Source organism: Mauremys reevesii, linkage group 6 (assembly GCF_016161935.1).
Source record: "Mauremys reevesii isolate NIE-2019 linkage group 6, ASM1616193v1, whole genome shotgun sequence".
NCBI lineage: Eukaryota > Metazoa > Chordata > Testudines > Geoemydidae > Mauremys > Mauremys reevesii.
Genome location: NC_052628.1, coordinates 23,868,368 through 23,887,760, shown reverse-complemented (window position 1 = coordinate 23,887,760; position 19,393 = coordinate 23,868,368). Strand labels below are relative to the sequence as shown.

General features: G+C 39.0%; 1 protein-coding gene across 14 annotated transcripts in view; it reads right to left on the bottom strand.

Annotated features, from left to right (window-relative positions):
• SPEF2 (sperm flagellar 2) overlaps positions 1–19,393 on the bottom strand; it is a 146,420-nt gene that overhangs the window by 93,969 nt on the left and 33,058 nt on the right. For 13 of the 14 annotated variants that reach the window (XM_039542949.1, XM_039542950.1, XM_039542947.1 and 10 more), the window contains 6 exons: positions 18,385–18,572; positions 12,754–12,922; positions 3,952–4,171; positions 3,288–3,418; positions 1,428–1,509; positions 376–449 (listed from right to left, as the gene is read on the bottom strand). In XM_039542949.1, the coding sequence (XP_039398883.1) occupies positions 376–449; positions 1,428–1,509; positions 3,288–3,418; positions 3,952–4,171; positions 12,754–12,922; positions 18,385–18,572 (864 nt within the window). Of the gene's footprint in view, positions 1–375; positions 450–1,427; positions 1,510–3,287; positions 3,419–3,951; positions 4,172–12,224; positions 12,923–18,384; positions 18,573–19,393 lie in introns of those variants that run through there. The other variant, XM_039542959.1, reaches the window with a different exon arrangement.

Here is a 19,393-nt window from a genome sequence, read left to right as displayed (position 1 = left end):
TAGTATAAGGCTAACATAATCTAGCCCTAAGGAATAAACATTTTAATATTGGTAGGACCAATATAGTAACAAATTCTGGGAATGTTCTGGATATAGTAATAAGCAGATTTAAAAGCATGGGAAATATGCGATGAAGAGGTATTTGTGGATAATTCTGATGACACAGAGGACAAAGCCAACACAGAAAACAAACCTAAATTTGTGTAGTTACTTTGAGTAAAGTTATCACTTTTCATATTTATATAAAATACGAGCCTGTGGCATGGTCCATAAATTAAAAATAGTAAGAGAAAAGTGCACTATTAACTGGTTTTGTTTAATATACAGACATTTAATATATCTGTACATGGTAGAAGTCAAAGTCAGTTTACATACTTTGGATACTTCATCCTTACTCTCGCTTGACTTCATTTCTTGATGAGAAGATTCTTTTCCAAGAAGACCATTACCTAGCAATAACAAAACATCAGCAAATATTACTTTTATTACATTAACATTTATTCTTATGGATGCATAATATCATTACATTATATTTTTATTTAGTGAGTACTGTCAGCGTTCTCTGCATTGGTCAGAACACAGGGGGAGGCACAGAAACTATCCCCAGGAGCTTGTTATCCATTACTATTTTACTATAATTTCTCCTTTTCAGTCTATTTATTTATTTATTTAGAGACAATCCATCAAATTCTTACTCACATGAATAGACTTTACTCCTGAGAACTGACTTCAATAGGGCAACTTGCATTAGTAAGGACTATACACAGGAGAAAGAGTTTTCAGGACTGTAAGCTTTTCAGGGCAGGATTCTTGTCTTCATACCTCTCTATAAAGCACCGAACATATTGTTGTCACTCTCCAAATATAAAATAACTACTATTTTGGTTTTTTTATCCTCCTCACACTATGTGATGCCACAAATAGTCAGTAAGGAATATGGCTTAGTTCTGTAAACACTTCTGCATGTGCTTGAGTTTACACACACAAGTAGTCTCATTGATTTCCACGAGACTACACATGTATCTGAAGTTAGGTATGTGTGTATGTGTTCACAGGTGTGGGGGATATGTCCATGACAAATTTCAGGTTTCAAACTTCAAACAGTTTTTGCTGGAGTCATATTCAAAAAAGGGAGGTTAAAATTTTCTGCCCAAGCGAAAAGACTATTTTCAACCACCATATTCTAATACAAGGAGGCTGAAAAAGTTTCAACCTCAGAGTGAACATTCTGGAAAACTATGAGTATGCGGAAACAAGGGTTATAATAGGAACTTTTGCAAAGCATGAGCTGTAGTGGGCACTAACAAACACCTGCGAGAACATATAAGCAAAAAATCAGCAGGGGATGGAGATATCCTCTTTTTTGCCATTCAAATCCAGCCATCAAAATTATTTAAAAAAATCTAATTAACTCTACACATTTTTACCTTTGGTTCCATCAAGTGACATGCTCTTTGGCACTGTTTCAGAAACCTGAGATGCTGAAGCTGAAGGCGGCCTCTTCAGGACCTTTTATAAATTAAACAATCACAAACCACATTTCTTAGTTTTCATAACATTAAGCAAGGATAGTTTTTTGATGTTTTAAAAGTATTTTATTGAATATTCAGTTATTTAAAAATATATAAACTGACTATCAGGTGCATAACAGTAAGAAAAAGTTATTAATGTCATCCTGGAATATGAGTGTAAGTAGTATTTTGATATTGAAGGTAACTTAAAAGCAAATGAAAAGTTGGGGATGGAGTAACAGGAAAGAGGGTTGTTATTTACTCATGACACTACTCAAATTCAGGTAAACAGAGCAGGCTAGAAGGCAATGATCACTTTATTCACTATGGTCCTGGTCCTGCACTACTCAAGTCAGTGGGCATTTTGCCATTGACTTCAATGGAAGCAGGATCAGGTCCTATATAATCTAAGAATGGTTTGCAGTCCTATATAATCCTATATAATCTAAGAATGGTTTGCAGTTGAGGTTGAAATCATCATTTTGTCACACTGCACAAAGGGAATATTCTGGCATTTTACTTATATCCAAAGGGAGTACTCTTGCATGGTAACAACACATTAATCTACAGTGCTATAGATGGGGCTGATTTACTCTTTCAGTATGAGGTTAAGTTATTTTTCTGTCACTGCAGTTCTTAAAAATAATCTCTTTCTCCAGTGACTCAAGATTTTAGTGCATTAATATAATAAAGGATGATCGGGTCTGTACTCCTTTCTATGCCTATATTCAGTGTAAGGTTCCTCCTACTTAACAGAGCATCCTAATGTGTGATTATTACTAGGCAGCTCCACACCATGTGGACTAACAAGACTTTCTTATAGGCAGGACTGGTATCACCACCTATTACTAAGGTTGCCCAACACTCCTCATTATCAGCCTTTTTTCAGTTTCTTATAACTTTTCCAAACTTTAACTATTTGGGCTGAAATTTTCTATGCTTGGTGTATTTGGGAAAATTTCAGACAAAAGGGTTCAGATGTTTCCAAGACTGAGGTTAAGGAAAAATACATTGTGTTGACCTTTAAAAAAATTATGGTGACCTTTTCTTTGAAATGGTCTGGCATCCTCATGCTTTGCAGCAGGGACCTGAAATCTAGAAAAGCGGTGACCTTTCTGAGTGCGGTGGACCTTTTTCCATCCCCGTGACAATCCACCTAAATTTAGTCAAATTATGAGCCTTTGAAAAATTACCTGTTCATGTGTGCTCAGTAGAGACTAGCTAGAGCTTAACAGTTAAAACTTCAGAATACTCCCTCTTCTCTGAGCATGCTTGAGCCTCTCACAATCCCAGTGTTGACCAGACTGTGCATGTGCCATCCCCACAGAACAACAGAGCATACTACAAGGCTACCGAGGTACTTTCTCTGTAACTGCTGCTCTGAGTCAGGGTAACAGGGCTGGGGCCTGGAACTGACAGCAAGGAGGCTGTGTCTCCTGTGCTCTTTATGACCCTCCTGCTGGTACCCAGACAGAAAGGGAGCAGGAAGGAGTCTGCTTTGAATAGAGAGGGGATAAAGCTGAACATGGGGAAATAAAAGGAGTAGATTGGGACAAGGAGTCTGGTGATGCTAAAAAGAACGCCAAAAAAACACTATTAAGGTGTCAAAGCCAACCCCTCAAAAGTTAGGAAATGTCAGAATTAAGATTGCCTGTGCAAGTCTTCTATACCTGACTCATCTCAAAGAAGAGGAAGGAACATGACCAATATACTTTCCCCCTAGCCTGCTTCGCTGTTCCTTATAACAGTTAAATCTGAAATGAAACTTGCACTTACTTCATTTTGTTTCCCAGAACCATCTGCTTCTCGTGGAATCAAGCTGCTTTCACTTTTCATTTCACTCTCATGGAAAGCTTTGATGCTGTCCTGGACCAGAGTTTCAACAGACAATACCTGAATGTTGCAAGCTAATAGACAGAAACATTATTGTGATAGGTTTCCATTTTGGAAAGAATGGAAAGAGATTATTAAATGCAATTAAACTAATTCTGACAAGGCAGTTTTATTAAATGCAATGCACACTTCTTTTGGTTTGGGTTTTTAATGGAGTTTGTTCCCGCCAACACTACACTACAGCCTGTACAATGTACATTGGTAACTGCAATTAGTCTGTTGACCATTTTATAGCCATCTACAGAGAAGTTTTGTGAAAACATTTCTCACAGTTCTTTACTTAATAAATTCTGAAGCAGTAAACTTATGAGGTACAATGAATTAACAATACACTTTTACATTCAGGAACTTTTACTTTGGAAGGTAGAGAATAAATTCCATGGAGCCAGACCTTGCAAGTTCTGATGCATCTGAGGCACCTATCTTGCAACGAGCTCTGCAGGTGCAGGGATCTGACCACAAAGAGCTCATTGTAGGACTGGGGCTTAAAAAAGTGTAAACAAACAAACAAAAAAATAAAAAAGTCTACAGAAAAAAAACCTTCTACCTTCTTCCAAGAACTTTACACAGGTGCTTTTTCCACTAAAAAGCTTTCCTAAAACACATCCCTGGATAGGAAACGGAGGAAATACAGGTGGTGGGTGTTCAGGCATTGGAGGGTAGACAATGTCCATCAATCTATGAACCACATGACCCAATATATTGTTATTAGGTGGAGGTTTGCTTCCACTGTGCTCTTCAGGTGGGCACCACTCCCCTACCATACTCTGTATCAAAAACAAATCAGAGAATAATTCGTGACTATGCCTTGTATTTCATCTTTTAAAAGATAAATACACAAATAAATAAATACTGCTAGAATGCTGTATTTCATCCAAAGATATCACAGGTCTTTACAAACATTATTAATTAAAACTCATTCAAACCAATTTGAGATAGGCATGTATTATTTTATGCATTTTACAGACCAGTAAGCCCATTTTTATCCGTTTTACAGAGAAATTAAGTAATTTGACTAATGCAATAAACAAGTCAATGGCAGAGTTAGGAGCAGAACTCAGGAGTCCTGACTTCAGCCCCCTACTTTAAATATTAGACAACACTGCTTCCCTATTACCAAAAACCAACATTGAGCTAAAACTTTCAGTAACACATTGACAATTATTTGATTTATTTCATAGGCATTTAGTTAAGAAACCAAATTACATAGTGTTTTAAGGGAGGAAAATAACCATGAGAAATGTGGGCCAGGTCTATACTTCAAACTTTTGCTGGCACAGCTACATCAGTCAAGGATGTGATGAGGTATAATCTCTGGCCGACATAGCTGTGCTGGCAGAAGTGCCTCGCATAGATGCAGTTACACAGGCAAAACTGCATTTTTGCTGCTTGTGAGAGGACAGAGGGCTGGAATAATCAATACTGGCAAAAGCGTAGTTTTGCTGGTATGAGCTATGTCCAAACTAGGAGCACTTTGTTGGTACAGTATACTAGTATAGCTATACCAGCAAAGCACTCCTACGCCTAGTCTATACTAGGGTGGGGGGTCGAACTAAGGTACGCGACTTCAGCTACGCGGATAGCGTAGCTGAAGTCGAACTACCTTAGTTCGAACTTCTTACCTGTCCAGACGCCGCGGGATCGAAGTCCACAGCTCCCCCGTTGACTCCGCCACCGCCGTTCGCGGTGGTGGAGTTCCGGAGTCGACAGGAGCGCGTTCGGAGTTTGAACTATCGCATCTAGATTAGACGCGATAGTTCAAACTCCGAGAAGTTGAACGCTACGCCTTGACCCGGCAGATAAGTATAGACCTACCCCTAGTGTTGACCCAGATGTGGTTGATACTAAGAAAACGGAACATTTTATTAGGGTTGGATAATTCTAACTCTCTCAAAAGACTTATTGAGAAGACAGGCCATTAAACAGCTTCAAGAGGACAAGTTTTGGCTTCCAACGACCTGGGCTAGATTCACGCTTGTAATCTAAAGGTTAAACACTTCATTATCAATCTTTTATGTCATCCAGTTCTCCCTCTGAGCACTACTGAAAGACACAATATGTATTCAATCACACTACAGGTAAAATATAAAGCTATTTTTCCTATGTCTATTAACAAATAGATATTGTCACAGTGTATTTCACACTCTTCAAATATAAACTTGATTTGTGCTTACTTATTTCCACATGGAGCATCCCATGGAAACTGTAACTACATGTGATTACATATAACTATATTATTAGTGTAAATTAAAATGTTGCCTATTTTTTAAAACAGCAAAACTTATTTTGAGCTATAAAAATGTGCCCTCTAACATATCTCAGGGCAGATAAAAATGTATGAGAGGAGACAGGATAAACTTACTTGAGCTCTAAGGGAACATCGACAGTGCAGCTGGGAGAATGCCTCTCAGCCCAGGTAGACAGACACAAGTTAGCTCCTCTTGAGCTCATGTGCTAAAAATAGCAGCATGGCCATTGCAGCACGGGTGACAGCACAGACTAGCCATCCAAATACCAGCCTTCCTGACCCCCTGGGTCCGAGTTCACGTGGCTAGCCTATGCCACCAAAACATTCATACAGCTATTTTTTAGCACACTAGATTGAGCAGAGCTTGCACTTGTCTGTCTACCTGAGCTGGGAAGCATGCTCCCAGCTGCAGTGTAGACACACCCAATCAGACAAAGGGGAAAAGTGAATTCCATACTGCATGGACTCTCCATTAAGATTACTCAGTCACCAATTTTCTGGCCTTTAAATCTAAGGACTATTAGCTTGTGTGTCTCTGCTGACCTAAATTGTCATGATGACTCACAGGGGAGAGGCAGCCTGGTTGATGTAAGGCAGCTTACATCAACCTAATTATGTCAAAGTACAGACTACCCCCACTGATGTAAGTGTCCGACTACACCGACATAATAACTCCAGAGAGGCATAGGGCTGTCAGTGTAGTTAGGGAGACACAGTGTCTGTCTAGATACTGCATTACTTACATCGGCTGTTGGCTGTCTTAGCAAGAAAGCAAGACAGGGAGAGCCCAGCTCTCCACTCCCAGCTGGACTGCACCCACCCCGCTCCTTGCTCCCAGCTGGGCTGCTGCCTAGAGGCTTCCTGCTCAGGGACCCAAGAAGTCCAGGTGGCTGCCTCCACGCCCAGCTGTGAGTGGGGAGTTGAGAGTTGGGGGGCAGTTGGGTTCCCAGCAGGGAGCTGTGTGGAGCTGAAAGCCTTGGCTCTCAGCCACCCACACTGCCCCTCAAGTCAGCGGAAGTACTCCTAGCGAGGACACACACCACCAACAGAAGGAGGTCAGTGTGGACATCAGCCACTGAGCTGGCTGTAAGTCAACCTAACATAGGTCGACTTAAGTCTGTAGTGCAGAGATGCCCGCAGTCTTTCAGACAGCCAGGACCCAAGTCATATAGGGATATACAGATCAAAGTCAGTACCTTGAATTACACCTGGAAGTTAAGTGAAATTCCATGTAGATCTAAATTTTTAAGAACATAAGAATGGTCATACTGGATCAGACCCAGTATCCTGTCTTCCAACAGTGGCCAATGATGGGTGCCCCAGAGGGAAAGAACAGAACAGGTAATCAGCAATCCATCAAGTTGCACGTTTCCAGCTTCTGGCAGAGGCTAGGGCCACTATCCCTGCCAACCCTGGCTAATAGCCATTGATAGAGCTATCATCCATGAATTTATCTAGTTCTTTTTTAAACCCTGTTATAGGTCTTGGCCTTCACAACATCCTCTGGCAAATTGTTCCACTGGTTGACTGTGCGTTGTGTGAAGAAATACTTCCTTTTGTTTGTTTTAACAGCTGCCTATGAATTTCATTTGCTGACCCCTAGTTCTTGTGTTATGAGGAGTAAACCGCACTTCCTTATTTCGTTTCTGCACACCAGGCATGATTTTATAGACCTCTATCATATCCCCGCTTAGTCGTCTCTTTTCCAAGATGAAAAGTTCCAGTCTCATTAATCTCTCCTCATATGGAAGCTATTCCACATCCCTAATCATTTTTTTGGCCCTTTTCTGTACCTTTTCCAATTCCAATATATCTTTTTTGAGATGGAGCGACTACATGGGCACACAGTATTCAAGATGTGGGCCTAACATGGATATGATATTTTCTGTCTTATTATCTATCCCTTTCCTAATGATTCCCAACATTCTGTTAGCTTTTTTTTTTTTTTTTTTTTTTTTTGACTGCAGCGGCACATTGAGCTTATGTTTTCAAATAACTATCCAAGATCTCTTTTTTGAGTGGTAACAGCTAATTTAGACCCCATCATTTTATATGTATAGTTGGGATTATGTTTTCTAATGTGCATTACTTTGCATTTATCAACATTGATCTAGGAGAACTAGTGTAATGTGTTCCTTGTGACTGATTCTATTTAACAAGCGAGCAGCTGCAATCTACAACTGCTGCAGCTTACACATATTCTTCAAGGGTAGTCCATTGTAGAATGCACTGCAGTAATTATGTCAGGTGTCACAGTGCTTTGCTGTTTTATCAGCTATACTTCTTATATTGGAGTCGCAATATTTTGTAAGGCAATACATACCTGCCTATGTTCTTGTCTTCATTTTTACTCTCTTAACCCCACTGTCTCAATCTCTGACATCAAAAGTTGCTGCCATAGCACAAGAGTTTGGGATATAATTTAAATATGCCGTTAATATACTTATTTGTGTTTGATGGAGTCACTGCAGTTCTAGAAAAATGTTTGTTAACCTGAACTGAACAAGATATTGTAAAGGGCCTTGCTGATGAATTGCTGACTGACAACTTCTCTATATTCTCTAACTATGCAATATTCAGGGCCACCCAGAGGATTCAGGGGGCCTGGGGCAAAGCAATTTCAGGGGCCCCTTCTATAAAAAAAAAGTTGCAATACTATAGAATACTATATTCTCATGGGGGCCCCTGCGGGGCCCAAGGCAAATTGCGCCCACCCTCCACCCCACCCCCCCCAAGGCAGCCCTGGGAAAAATAAACATTTAAAAACCTTTGGCATCTCGGCACAAACCCAGTTTTAAGAAAACTTCTTTTCAAGTCACCTTTACAAGGTATCACTGGTTCTCAGCATCAGCTAGTGCTAAAAGGCACTAAAGCTCATTAAAAGGGTTGGACAAATATTTTCTGTCAAAACTTTTTTTGGATCGAAAACTAGGGGTTTTTAAAAAGCAGAAAAAAATCACGTCTGCTTTCCTTCAAAATTTGTTGTGTTTTTTTTAATTGAAAAACTGAAATTAGTCTGCCAAAACCTGAACATGGTTTGGGGTTTCAGAAGTGTGTGGCCAAATATTTGCTGCTTGCTGTGTTTGATTGTTTAAAGAAACAATAAAAAAAGTCTGCTTAAAAAAAAAACCCCAAAACTTTTGAACCACCTCAGCTTGTGACCAAATGCCTGAGACCATTCAGTCAGAGATTTTTCCAGGTTCCTGATAATCTGCTGTCTCCCTTGACTCATATCTGTCTCCGTAACTTTGGGTTCATTTAGCTTAGAACATAAGAATGGCCATACTGGGTCAGACCAAAAGTCCATCCAGCCCAGTATCCTGTCTACCAACAGTGGCCAATGCCAGAGGGAGTGAACCTAACAGGTAATGATCAAGTGATCTCTCTCCTGCCATCCATCTCCACCCTCTGACAAACAGAGGCTAGGGACACCATTCCTTACCCATCCTGGCTAATAGCCATTAGCGGACTTAACCTCCATGAATGTATCTGTTTCCTAGAGACTGGCTCCACGGGATCCCTCACAAACTGGAGACGGTTACTGTGGTTTTGTCTTTAGTATAACTTATGTACATACTCTACGAACTGAGCATTTGAGATTGTTCCAGAATCTGGGATGAGCCTATGTTGTGAAAACTGAAATGCTCAAAATAGCACATGCATGTGAATGGACACAGGGTGCTAAAATTAAACTAACCCAGGGGTTCTCAAACTGGGGGTCGGGACCCCTCAGGGGGTCACGAGGTTATTACTGGGGGTCATGAGCTGTCAGCCTCCACCTCAAACCCCGCTTTGCCTCCAGCATTTATAAAATAGTGTTAAATATATTTAAAAAGTGTTTTTAATTTATAAGGTGGGGGTCACACTGAGAGGTTTGCTATCTGAAAGGGGTCACCAGTACAAAAGTTCGAGAACCACTGAATTACCTGAAGAACCTCTGGAGCCTCGGGGAATGCAGGGGAGGGTGGTCTCCCTTGGTAAGTTGGGAAGGAGGTAGGTGGCATAGGATATTGCTCTTCTCATGTGATCCCTCCCCCATGGAAAAGATAACAGCTTCACTCTTTCTGTTAAATAGCTGTCTGCAAGCCTCAAACTGCTGTATGAGCTTTGGGAGGAAAGGCTGTGCCTCCCCAAACAGCCTGGCCCTGCCCCCCATCCGATCCCCATCCACTTCCTGCCCCCTGACTGCCCCCCTCAGAATCCCCGACCCATTCTGCTCCTAGTCCCCTCACCAGCCCCCCGAGACCTCCTCCCCAACCACCACCCTGAGACCCCATCCCCCACGTTCCCTGACTGCCCCGGCCCCTATCTACGCCCCCACAGAGTCCTGACAGACCCCCGGAATGCCCACGATCCAATCCCCGTTCCCCATCCCCTGACCACCCCCACAGAACCTCTGCCCCCTCCCTGTCCCCTGACTGTCCCTGGGACTCCCTGTCTCTTATCCAAGCTCCTCCAGCCCCGGCCCCCTGCCATGCCGCTTACCCCCATTTCTCCCTCTCCCGGGGGCTCAGCGCGCCGCGTCCAGGAGAAGCCCTGGACAGCGCTGCAGCGGCCTGACTCCAGCCTTATTTTTAATAAGTACCATTAGTATGTTCAGCACTGTACTGTACATAGAACTATAGTCCCTGTATCAAAGAGCTTATCATTTTGAGGTCCTTAACTCAAGCAAACTGATGTTAATTTTAATTGGGCTTTGCCTAAAACCTCATTAAAAAAGTAGTAAGGTATTTAGTATTTTCCCCTAACTTAGACAAACAGAACGGTTCAGCTGCATAAGAAACTGGAAGATCAGATGATGGTGAAAATTCATGACTGAATTTTTTTTTCTTCAGATATATGTTGTGATATGTTGTGACTTCTGGCAGCAGTAACTGAGGTGGATTAACATTGATAGGCTCCGCAAAAGTAGTACTTGAGTGAGGGATTTTAAGGAAGGATTTGAATGAAAAGAGAATTGATGTTTGGTGCAAGCATAGGGGGTAGTGAAGATGAAAGCACAAAGATGATAGGGGAAAGATAAAAAGGGCGGTGAGATATACCTCTTTCATATCCTTCCCTCAATACCCACTTCTGCTTTGATGCTAAGTGTCTGAAGTTGGGCCACGTTGAAAATTAAGGGCCGCATTTGAAAATTTTGGGTTGTGACTTGCCATGACCAAACAGAGAGTCAGTGTTTAGACAGTGACAGTTGTAATTAGAGAATCAGTGAATTGGGTTCTCAATCTTGTGCTGTCCTGTATAGATCTTCTTTCATCAACACTGATTTTATTTCTATTTGCTCTCTGTTCAAATGTCAGTAACCAATTTGACTTGCTAAAGGCTCCTAGTGAATAGTGATTATGCTCTTTTTGAACCAATGAGTTATTGTACATTGCATCACTTGAAAATAATGCAAACAGTTAAAAAATTGCTATCCTAATTATTGACTTTTTTTGCATAAGCTCAATGTGTATTTAAAACAAAGTTATACTGCTGTCTGTCCTAATTCAGTACATGACTGCTGTGTTGACTGGCCTGTTAAGAGTTATAAAAATACTTTAGATATTTTTTAAATTAATGTTTATTATTCAAAACTTATATAACATTCCATACATTTGCCTGGCACTTTAAACTGATATTAAAGCTATGGTCATTAATTTGCCATTTACTTATTACCAGTTAATTGCAAGTTAATTAGAAATTGAATTGAGAACACCAAATGTTTGGTGACAAGGAACAGAATAGGGGCGTAGGACTGGAAACCTAGAGGTGAAAGGACCTGATTTTCCTTTACACTAAGGTCCCTTTATCCCACTTGCAAGGTAAGGAGGCCTTAAAGGGTGCATAAATTAAATGTACATTAATTTTAACGTCCTGCATTCTCCCACAGTGGCGTACAGAGGCCTTAATGTAAACGAAACTCTGGCCCAAAAACTTATTATGCCATTACTAAATCTCAACCATCTAGGTTCCTCCCTCCACAGAGTTGTCTTTGCTCTTCTAAAGAAGGTTTTAAAATTTATCATACGTGTTAATTCTGTATGAACAGGTATCTTGTAAATAACTTTTAGTTGGTAGAGAACATACTTAAAGATTGAAAACAAAATAAACTGAGCTGTCAGACATACACCACACCAACCCCTAACAAAAGTTGACTACTTACTGCAAAAGAATATGTACCAATTGGTTCAGGATGTGGGTAAAAAGCACATATCGTGTGGTAATCATTTCTCAAACAACAAAGACAGAAATACAAGTTATTTACAATGATTGTGCTATATTATACTAAAGAGACTGTCAGAAAAGATTCAAAGCATAAAAGCTTCTTTTTTCAAACAATAGAATAAATAATACTGAATTGGGGGGAAAATAACTATGTAGTGTACTTTGGCCAAAGCAGTTCAACATTCTTACTTCAATTTTCAATTGTTAAATTATACTGTGTTCTAAAACTGCAGGAAACAGATTATAGGATCTGAAAAATTGTCACTTAGATTACTACAGCATGGTCATAACAATATCAGCCATTTCTCAAATCTTCTTTTTTAAAATGTTGTCTTATTAAAATAAATGGATCACCAAATATAAAATTCCACTACAAAGGTTTAATTCACAACTTGTTGCAAATAGTATTTACAGGACTACCAGATCTTGTAACAGGCACTGTTTTTATTTAGTCTTGGGGTTTTTTTGCTGACTACTTTGTGTTACATTTTCTAATGTGGTGCAATTAACTACACGTTAATTTCTACTTAAAAATAATTGCACTGAAGTTTCATGTGTTGTAGTTATGTAACATCAGTAACATCATAGTAACATCAGTTGTTCGTATACAGTATGAAATGTGTTACTGCACTCAAGGCCAAACAAGGATTAAGATTTTCAGGGTTGCACAGGCTTTCAAATGCCAGCAACAGAAAATATTATTTACTCCCAGACGAATATGGAGTTAATGTGAAAACATCTGTAACTACATGAAAATTTATATCTAATTCTATCATCATGAACTGTCAAAAAAACCCGAAAAACCAAATGTATTATAACATCACAACAAATTGTCAACAATCATGAGTAAACAAGGTGCATTTTCTTTCATTATGCCATGTCAGTTAGGGGTACCTTATATTCATCATAATCTTTCTCATCTAGCAAATTCATTTTATCCAACTCTACAAGTTGTTCTGGGGTTGGCTCAGTTGGCAAAGGTTCAATCGACGCTTGTTCATATATTGGTTTTCCGTTAAAAAAAAGTTCTTTCCAATCTCGCATCAGTTTAATTGGAATTAGGCTGCAGAAACAAAAACAAACCAAATTAGTTGTCAAACCAAACTAACAAGTCAGCTATTTTGAGAATTATGGACCCAATTCTGCCCCAAACATGCAGCAGAAGTAAACAGGTTCTACACTACAACATCTGTCAGATTTGGGACAAAGACAGAACCCACCCTAAAGACCGCATAGTTGTACCCAACCTCATCTGCAGCTGCTATCATAGACACAAGGGCCGCTGTATCTCCACATATGTGCCAGTGTACAGTATTTGGTTGGTGAAACTGTGTAGTAGCAAATCTATTGTCTCTGCCCCTCTCCCACTCCAAAACTTATATTCTCACTGGGGAAGGACTCATTGGAGGATCTGTGGAGATGTACTCTAGGCTACACAAGAGATGTGGACTCCACACCTAATCCATCCCTTCCGCAGTTTTCCTGCACTCAGAGCCTTACGCACCAACAAAAGAGGGTGGCAAGATCTGTCCAGAAATGCCTACTCTACATGTTAATACTAGTTTATGATAATATAAGTAATTCAACCTGATTATGTTAAAGGTATTTCTAGAAAATAAAAAATTAAAGTAGATATAAATATGGAACAAGTGTTTTTATTATTAAAGATAAAACAAAGAACCTGAACACATCATATGTAGTAATTCTAGGGTTGCTCAAATCAACAAGCTGAGCAACACCAGTAGCACAATTAGTCCGTATTCAACACGTGTGCTCAAACTGAACTGAGTTATATTATTGTCAAAATACATAAGACTACCTTATAATTATCTTGTACTTTGTATTAAAGAAAAAAAAAGTTGTTGATTTAATTATATGATCATAAAAGGGCACAACTATAAAATTGCTAGCAGACAGCATTATCATTTTGGAACAACAACTTCATCTATTTGAATTTTCTTCTTTTTAACTACAGATCTGAGATAACTGAGTGTTATGCTATAAATATACTTTGCACATAATACCTTTGAACACTGAAAATAATACTGTTTGCATCTTGCACAAGGAAATGCATGGAAATACTGACAAAATTTACCTCCCGTGGCAGTCAGGATGCTGATACAATCTTGATCTGTATATGTACCTATATAGTGTATTCACCACTCAGTTCACATATGTTTTATACTAATTTACATTGGAGTCATGGCTGCACATTGACAAGAAAATCACCCACAAAATGTGAACGTGATGTTAAATATTGCAATGCTGAAATACAATTCATATTAAACATCTGTTGGGACATAATTTATATTTGCACATTTTTCTTTAAATCTTTTGCTCTTAATCTTTTAACATAACTGTTATTTTTTAAAGGTAATGGAGTTTTATATTTATATTTTTGGGGTGAAATCTTCACCACCACTCTAGCACCTTTATGCTGTGTAAAAAGGCTGGAACAACGTAAGGGAACCCTGAAAGCCCCAAATCTGACCAGGGGAGGATTCCCTTGGGACAGGAACTGTGGAGACAGCTGCAAGACTGCTTTCTGAGGATCATCTCGCAAGCTCTGATGCAGGGGGCATGTCAGGGGTGGGGCCACCCAGAGTATATAACCTGTGGAGATTCCAAGCAGAGCTGTGGTCCTTAGGGCAGCCCAGAGAGTAAACAAGCCTCCACAGCTGTCTAAATTATACTGTGGGCCATCCAGCCATTGGAGTGGCCTCAGATTGGGAGGGCACAAAGATTTAAGCCTCTTCAGCCTCCCCCTACTCCTGACTTGTGAGTTCTGTGCTGTGCAGACATTTGTGAGGACATTTTTGCTTCTCAATGTAGAGAGAAAAATATGAAAGTCACAATAAGGACATCTTATAAAACTTCTACATTATTCACATTTTCACAGTGTAAGACTATTAATTTCAATCATACTGAAATGCAATGGCCTCAGCCTGAGTACAGGGATACTCTACAGTTATAAAAACAAACAAACATTCAGTACTCTCCTGGTCCTACCAATTATTCAATTCTCTGAATTCTCTTAGTTTCTAGAGTGCTGATATGCACAATAACTATATGATTATTTCTTATTAATCATGCAGTATGTTAATCTACGTACTCTGACTGGATAAAAGCCATAGTGCAGGGCTCTGCGTAATCACTGTATAGTTATTTTTCAATGTCTCTCAAGAAGAGATGTAATGACCCATAAGGAGCAAAAGGAGATGAGAGAGGGTATAGTGTGGTCTTCCCCACTTGAAGGAGGAACGTAAAGGAGAACTTCCCCTTAACCTCTCTGGAAGCTTTGGCCTGGGACATGTCATGAAAATGGTGGTTTGTGAAGGTAGCCTTATTCAGTACCCTTACAGATTTCAAATAAAGGCACATTGTTTATACATGTTGTGGAAGCTGCTATCCCCTTTGTTAAGTGAGCCCTGCCCAACTAGCTCATAACATGACTGAATGCATAATCTTATCCACTTACACAGGCTTTGAGCCAAGATGGGAAGACCCTTAGATTGTTCTCTGAAAGTCACAAAAAGCTTCCACTTTCTGAATTGCTTGCAAACAATACTAGGATGTGAGTAAGACTTAGGACATTAAATCTGCTGTCGTGAACAATTCAAATGTGCATTATATTCACCTTGCAGTTTCAAATGCATGCAGTATTATTTCAGACTATCACAAAATGTTTTGTCCCTTTCAAAGCAGGCCTAAGTCCATTTAAAGCCTTTTAAGATCAGCACTCTGTGGGTTGTACTCATCAGAGGGATTGTGTAACTGCAGGTTACAGCAAAGCCTACTGTGGAATGGAACAGCACTATATACAATCGCTTGTTTTCGCAATAATTAGAGAAGACTGGAGGGTGTAGCAGCTTGCTGTAGAGATGTTCCAAGGTGGACCAAACTGAGTTGTAGACCAAGATTGCCAGTGGTGTTCCCAGAGGTCAGGGACCTGAAGCAGGAGAAGGAGAGGGGCTGTGGCCAGAAGCCAGTGAGAGGGCCTAAGAGAAGTCGTAAAGGCAGGCAGGAGAAGGAACCAGTGAGGAGTAAGAGTATTACTGAAAAGAGTATGAGCCATGGACTAAGGAGTGCTAAAGGTTTTCAGACCAAGGAGAAAGCAGGGGAAGAAAAAAGTCTGACAAGAAAAGAACAGAGAAGGCAGGAGACTCAGTGAAAAAACAAGCTCTTTCTTGTTTAGAGGACCCAGGCCAAAGCTTCCAGAGAGGATAAGGGGAAGTTCTCCTTTACGTTCCTCCTTCAAGTGGGGAAGACCACACTATACCCTGGAGAAAGGGCTGTTTAGCTCAGTAAGGATGAAGGGTTACTGAGGACTACACTGAGTGTGGCTGAAAGATTTGTTTAGCCTGTGGCAGGAAAAGTCTATCAGTGAAGCCAGTGAAGAAGGCTGAAGAATTGTGGACCAGGGAGTGGCAAAGAACTAGTGTGGAATCCTAGCTATTAAGGGGAAGGACTTAGCTAAGGATGGGCGATGGTTTGTTTGCAGAAATCTTTTGTTTTGAACTTTTATTTGTCTTAGAAAGGGGGGAATATTTGACTTGGTCAGAGGGCCAAACTGCCAATTCACTGAAGTACCCAGCTATCTGAAAGCAAGGGGAAATTAAAGCACCAATCTGATGGGAAACTAAGGCATGGCAGCATCTGATGCCAGACCAGGTAGGAAAACCTCTTACAGTCCTAAAGCATTAAGTTGTGATTTCTTGGCCTTCTTAAACAGTTGCTATTTCACCCACAGGTGGCTCTGTTGCTGATGTGAGGGAAGTAATTTGTAAAGTACACATTGAACCTGAAGCCTTTTAACCTGAAGGATCTCAAAATGCTTTTCAAACTTACTTCTATTAGAGCTCTCCAATTATTAAAAAAAAAGATGTTTGTGATTAATTGCAGTTTTAATTGCACTGTTAAACAATAACAGAATACCATTTATTTAAATATTTTTGGATATTTTCTACATTTTCAAATATATTGATTTTAATTACAAACACAGAATACAAAGTGTATAGCGCTCACTTTATATTATCTTTTATTACAAATACTTGCACTGATAAAAAGAAATAGTATTTTTCAATTCACTTCATATAAGTACTGTAGTTCACTCTCTTTATCATGAAAGTGCAACTTAAAAATGTAGAATTTTTTTTTTACATAATTGCACTCAAAAACAAAACAATGTAAAACTTTAGAGCCTACAAGTCCATTCAGTCCTACTTCTTGTTCAGCCAATCACTAAGACAAACAAGTTTGTTTACATTTATGGGAGCTAATGGTGCCCACTTTTTATTTACAATGTCACCTGAAAATGAGAACAGGTGTACGCATGGCACTTTTGTAGCAGGCGTTGCAGGTGTTTATGCGCCAGATATGCCAAACATTTATATGTCCCTTCATGCTTGACCACCATTCCAGAGGACATTCTTCCATGCTGAGGATGGGTTTTACTCGATAACATAGCAAATGTTATGTCACCAAAAAAAAATAAAAATCTACATTTGTAAGTGGCACTTTCACAATAAGAAGATTGCACTACAGCACATGTACGAGATGAACAGAAAAATACAATTTCTTTTGTTTATATTTTACAGTGCAAATATCTGTAATAAAAATAATACAAAGTGAGCACTGTACACTTTGTACAATTTGTTATAATTAAAATCAATATTTGAAAATATAGAAAAACATCCAAAATATTTAGAATAAATTTCAATTGGTATTCTATCATTGTTTAACAGTATGATTAAAACAGTGATTAATCACAATTAATTTTTTAATCAGACTAATTTGTTTTGATTAATCACTTGAGTTATCAGTGATTAATTAACAGCCCTACTATCTATATAAATTACATTGTGATCCTTTAGAACAGGGGTCGGCAACCTCTCAGAAGTTGTGTGCCAAGTCTTCATTTATTCACTCTAATTTAAGGTTTTGCGTGCCAGTAATTTTTTAGAAGGTCTCTTTCTATGTCTATAATATATAACTAAACTATTGTTGTATGTAAAGTAAATAAGGTTTTTAAAATGTTTAAGAAGCTTTATTTAAAATTAAATTAAAATGCAGAGCCCCCCGGACGAGTGGCCAGGACCCAGGCAGTGTGAGTGCCACTGAAAATCAGCTCATGTGCCATAGGTTGCCTACCTCACGTGCCATAGGTTGCTTTAGAACAAAAAGGTTGTACTACAAATATAATATTTAATTATTATTATTAATTCATGTGCAAAAAAATGTGAAAATATTAAAAAGTATTTCCAGTTGAAAGTAATTAGCACTGTGGAGTTGAGTTTAATTTTTCCACAGTAACATTAGCTCCAGTACACTGAATACGAGAAACAGAACTCATGATTCTATAATAATCTTTTAAATTATATGCTTGTTTTCAGTATTAACCACAACTGGAAAGCAGGGCATTCACAAGGGAACATATTTCATGAAATAATGTGTCTCACTAATTTTCCTTTCCCTGTATTCTGTTTCGTATACACTTATTTTCTCTGACTTCTGAAATTTACTTACTTGTTTGTCAACATTCGATATTCTCCTGTTTTGGCTGACAGATCAATAATTTGGTCAATCACTTCCCAACACATGGAATAATGCTTTTTATATCGAGCCTCTGCTCTTTCAGCAGCAATTTTCTCATGTAGGTCTCTTTCTTTGCAAATATGTTCCTCATAATCAATTTTTTCTTGTTTTGCAAGAGCCTAAGGATTTTTTTTCAAAAACAAACTTTTTAATTAGATTGTAAATTAACTTGCACTGGCATAGCAATAAAAAAAAGTTTTAAAATGCTTAGAGTAAATCTATAAAAAGAAAATGAACTTGATGAATTTGAGTCAAGAATTGAAAACATTTTTATAAGATTCATTAATCAAATGATATATAGCAGGTAATAAAAAATTAAGACCTGCAGAAGTCTGAATACAACCTCTGAGGACTCTGTAAGTTCCTGCTTTTTGCAAAATAGTTACTAATATACTAAAGTAAAGGAGCAAAATGTTATCTTCCCCATAACAAGTAAAATATTTTTTCAGTGATTTCTGAAAAAAAGCCATTTTAACCTTAAACATGGAGAGAGTATATTTGCTATTCATGAAAAACAGACACTGGGTGAAATCCCAGTCCCAGTACAGTCAATACCAAAACACCTCTCGATGTCAATTGGGCCAGGATTTCAGCCATTAAATACATTTTAGAAGGTATGGCACACAGCAAGGGCCTAATCTGCAAAGAATTAATACAAAGATACTGATACTATTTGAGCTTTTGAACCCCCACCCTCCAAAATTTTTGCACATAAAATCAAAAAGGAGGAAGAACAACTTGACTATCAGCACTTCCAATAGCACAGTGGGCCCTGGTGGCCAGGAGGTGTAATTCTGGACAATCCCTGATCAATACCTACAGACTCCTGGATGCATGAGATTCCTAATGAGAATTAAGTTTATTTTGGAGGGACTGGGAGGAGATAGAGTGAGGGTTCAGGGCTGAAAAGGGTGAATGTGTGAGTGTCATGCCCTGCTGT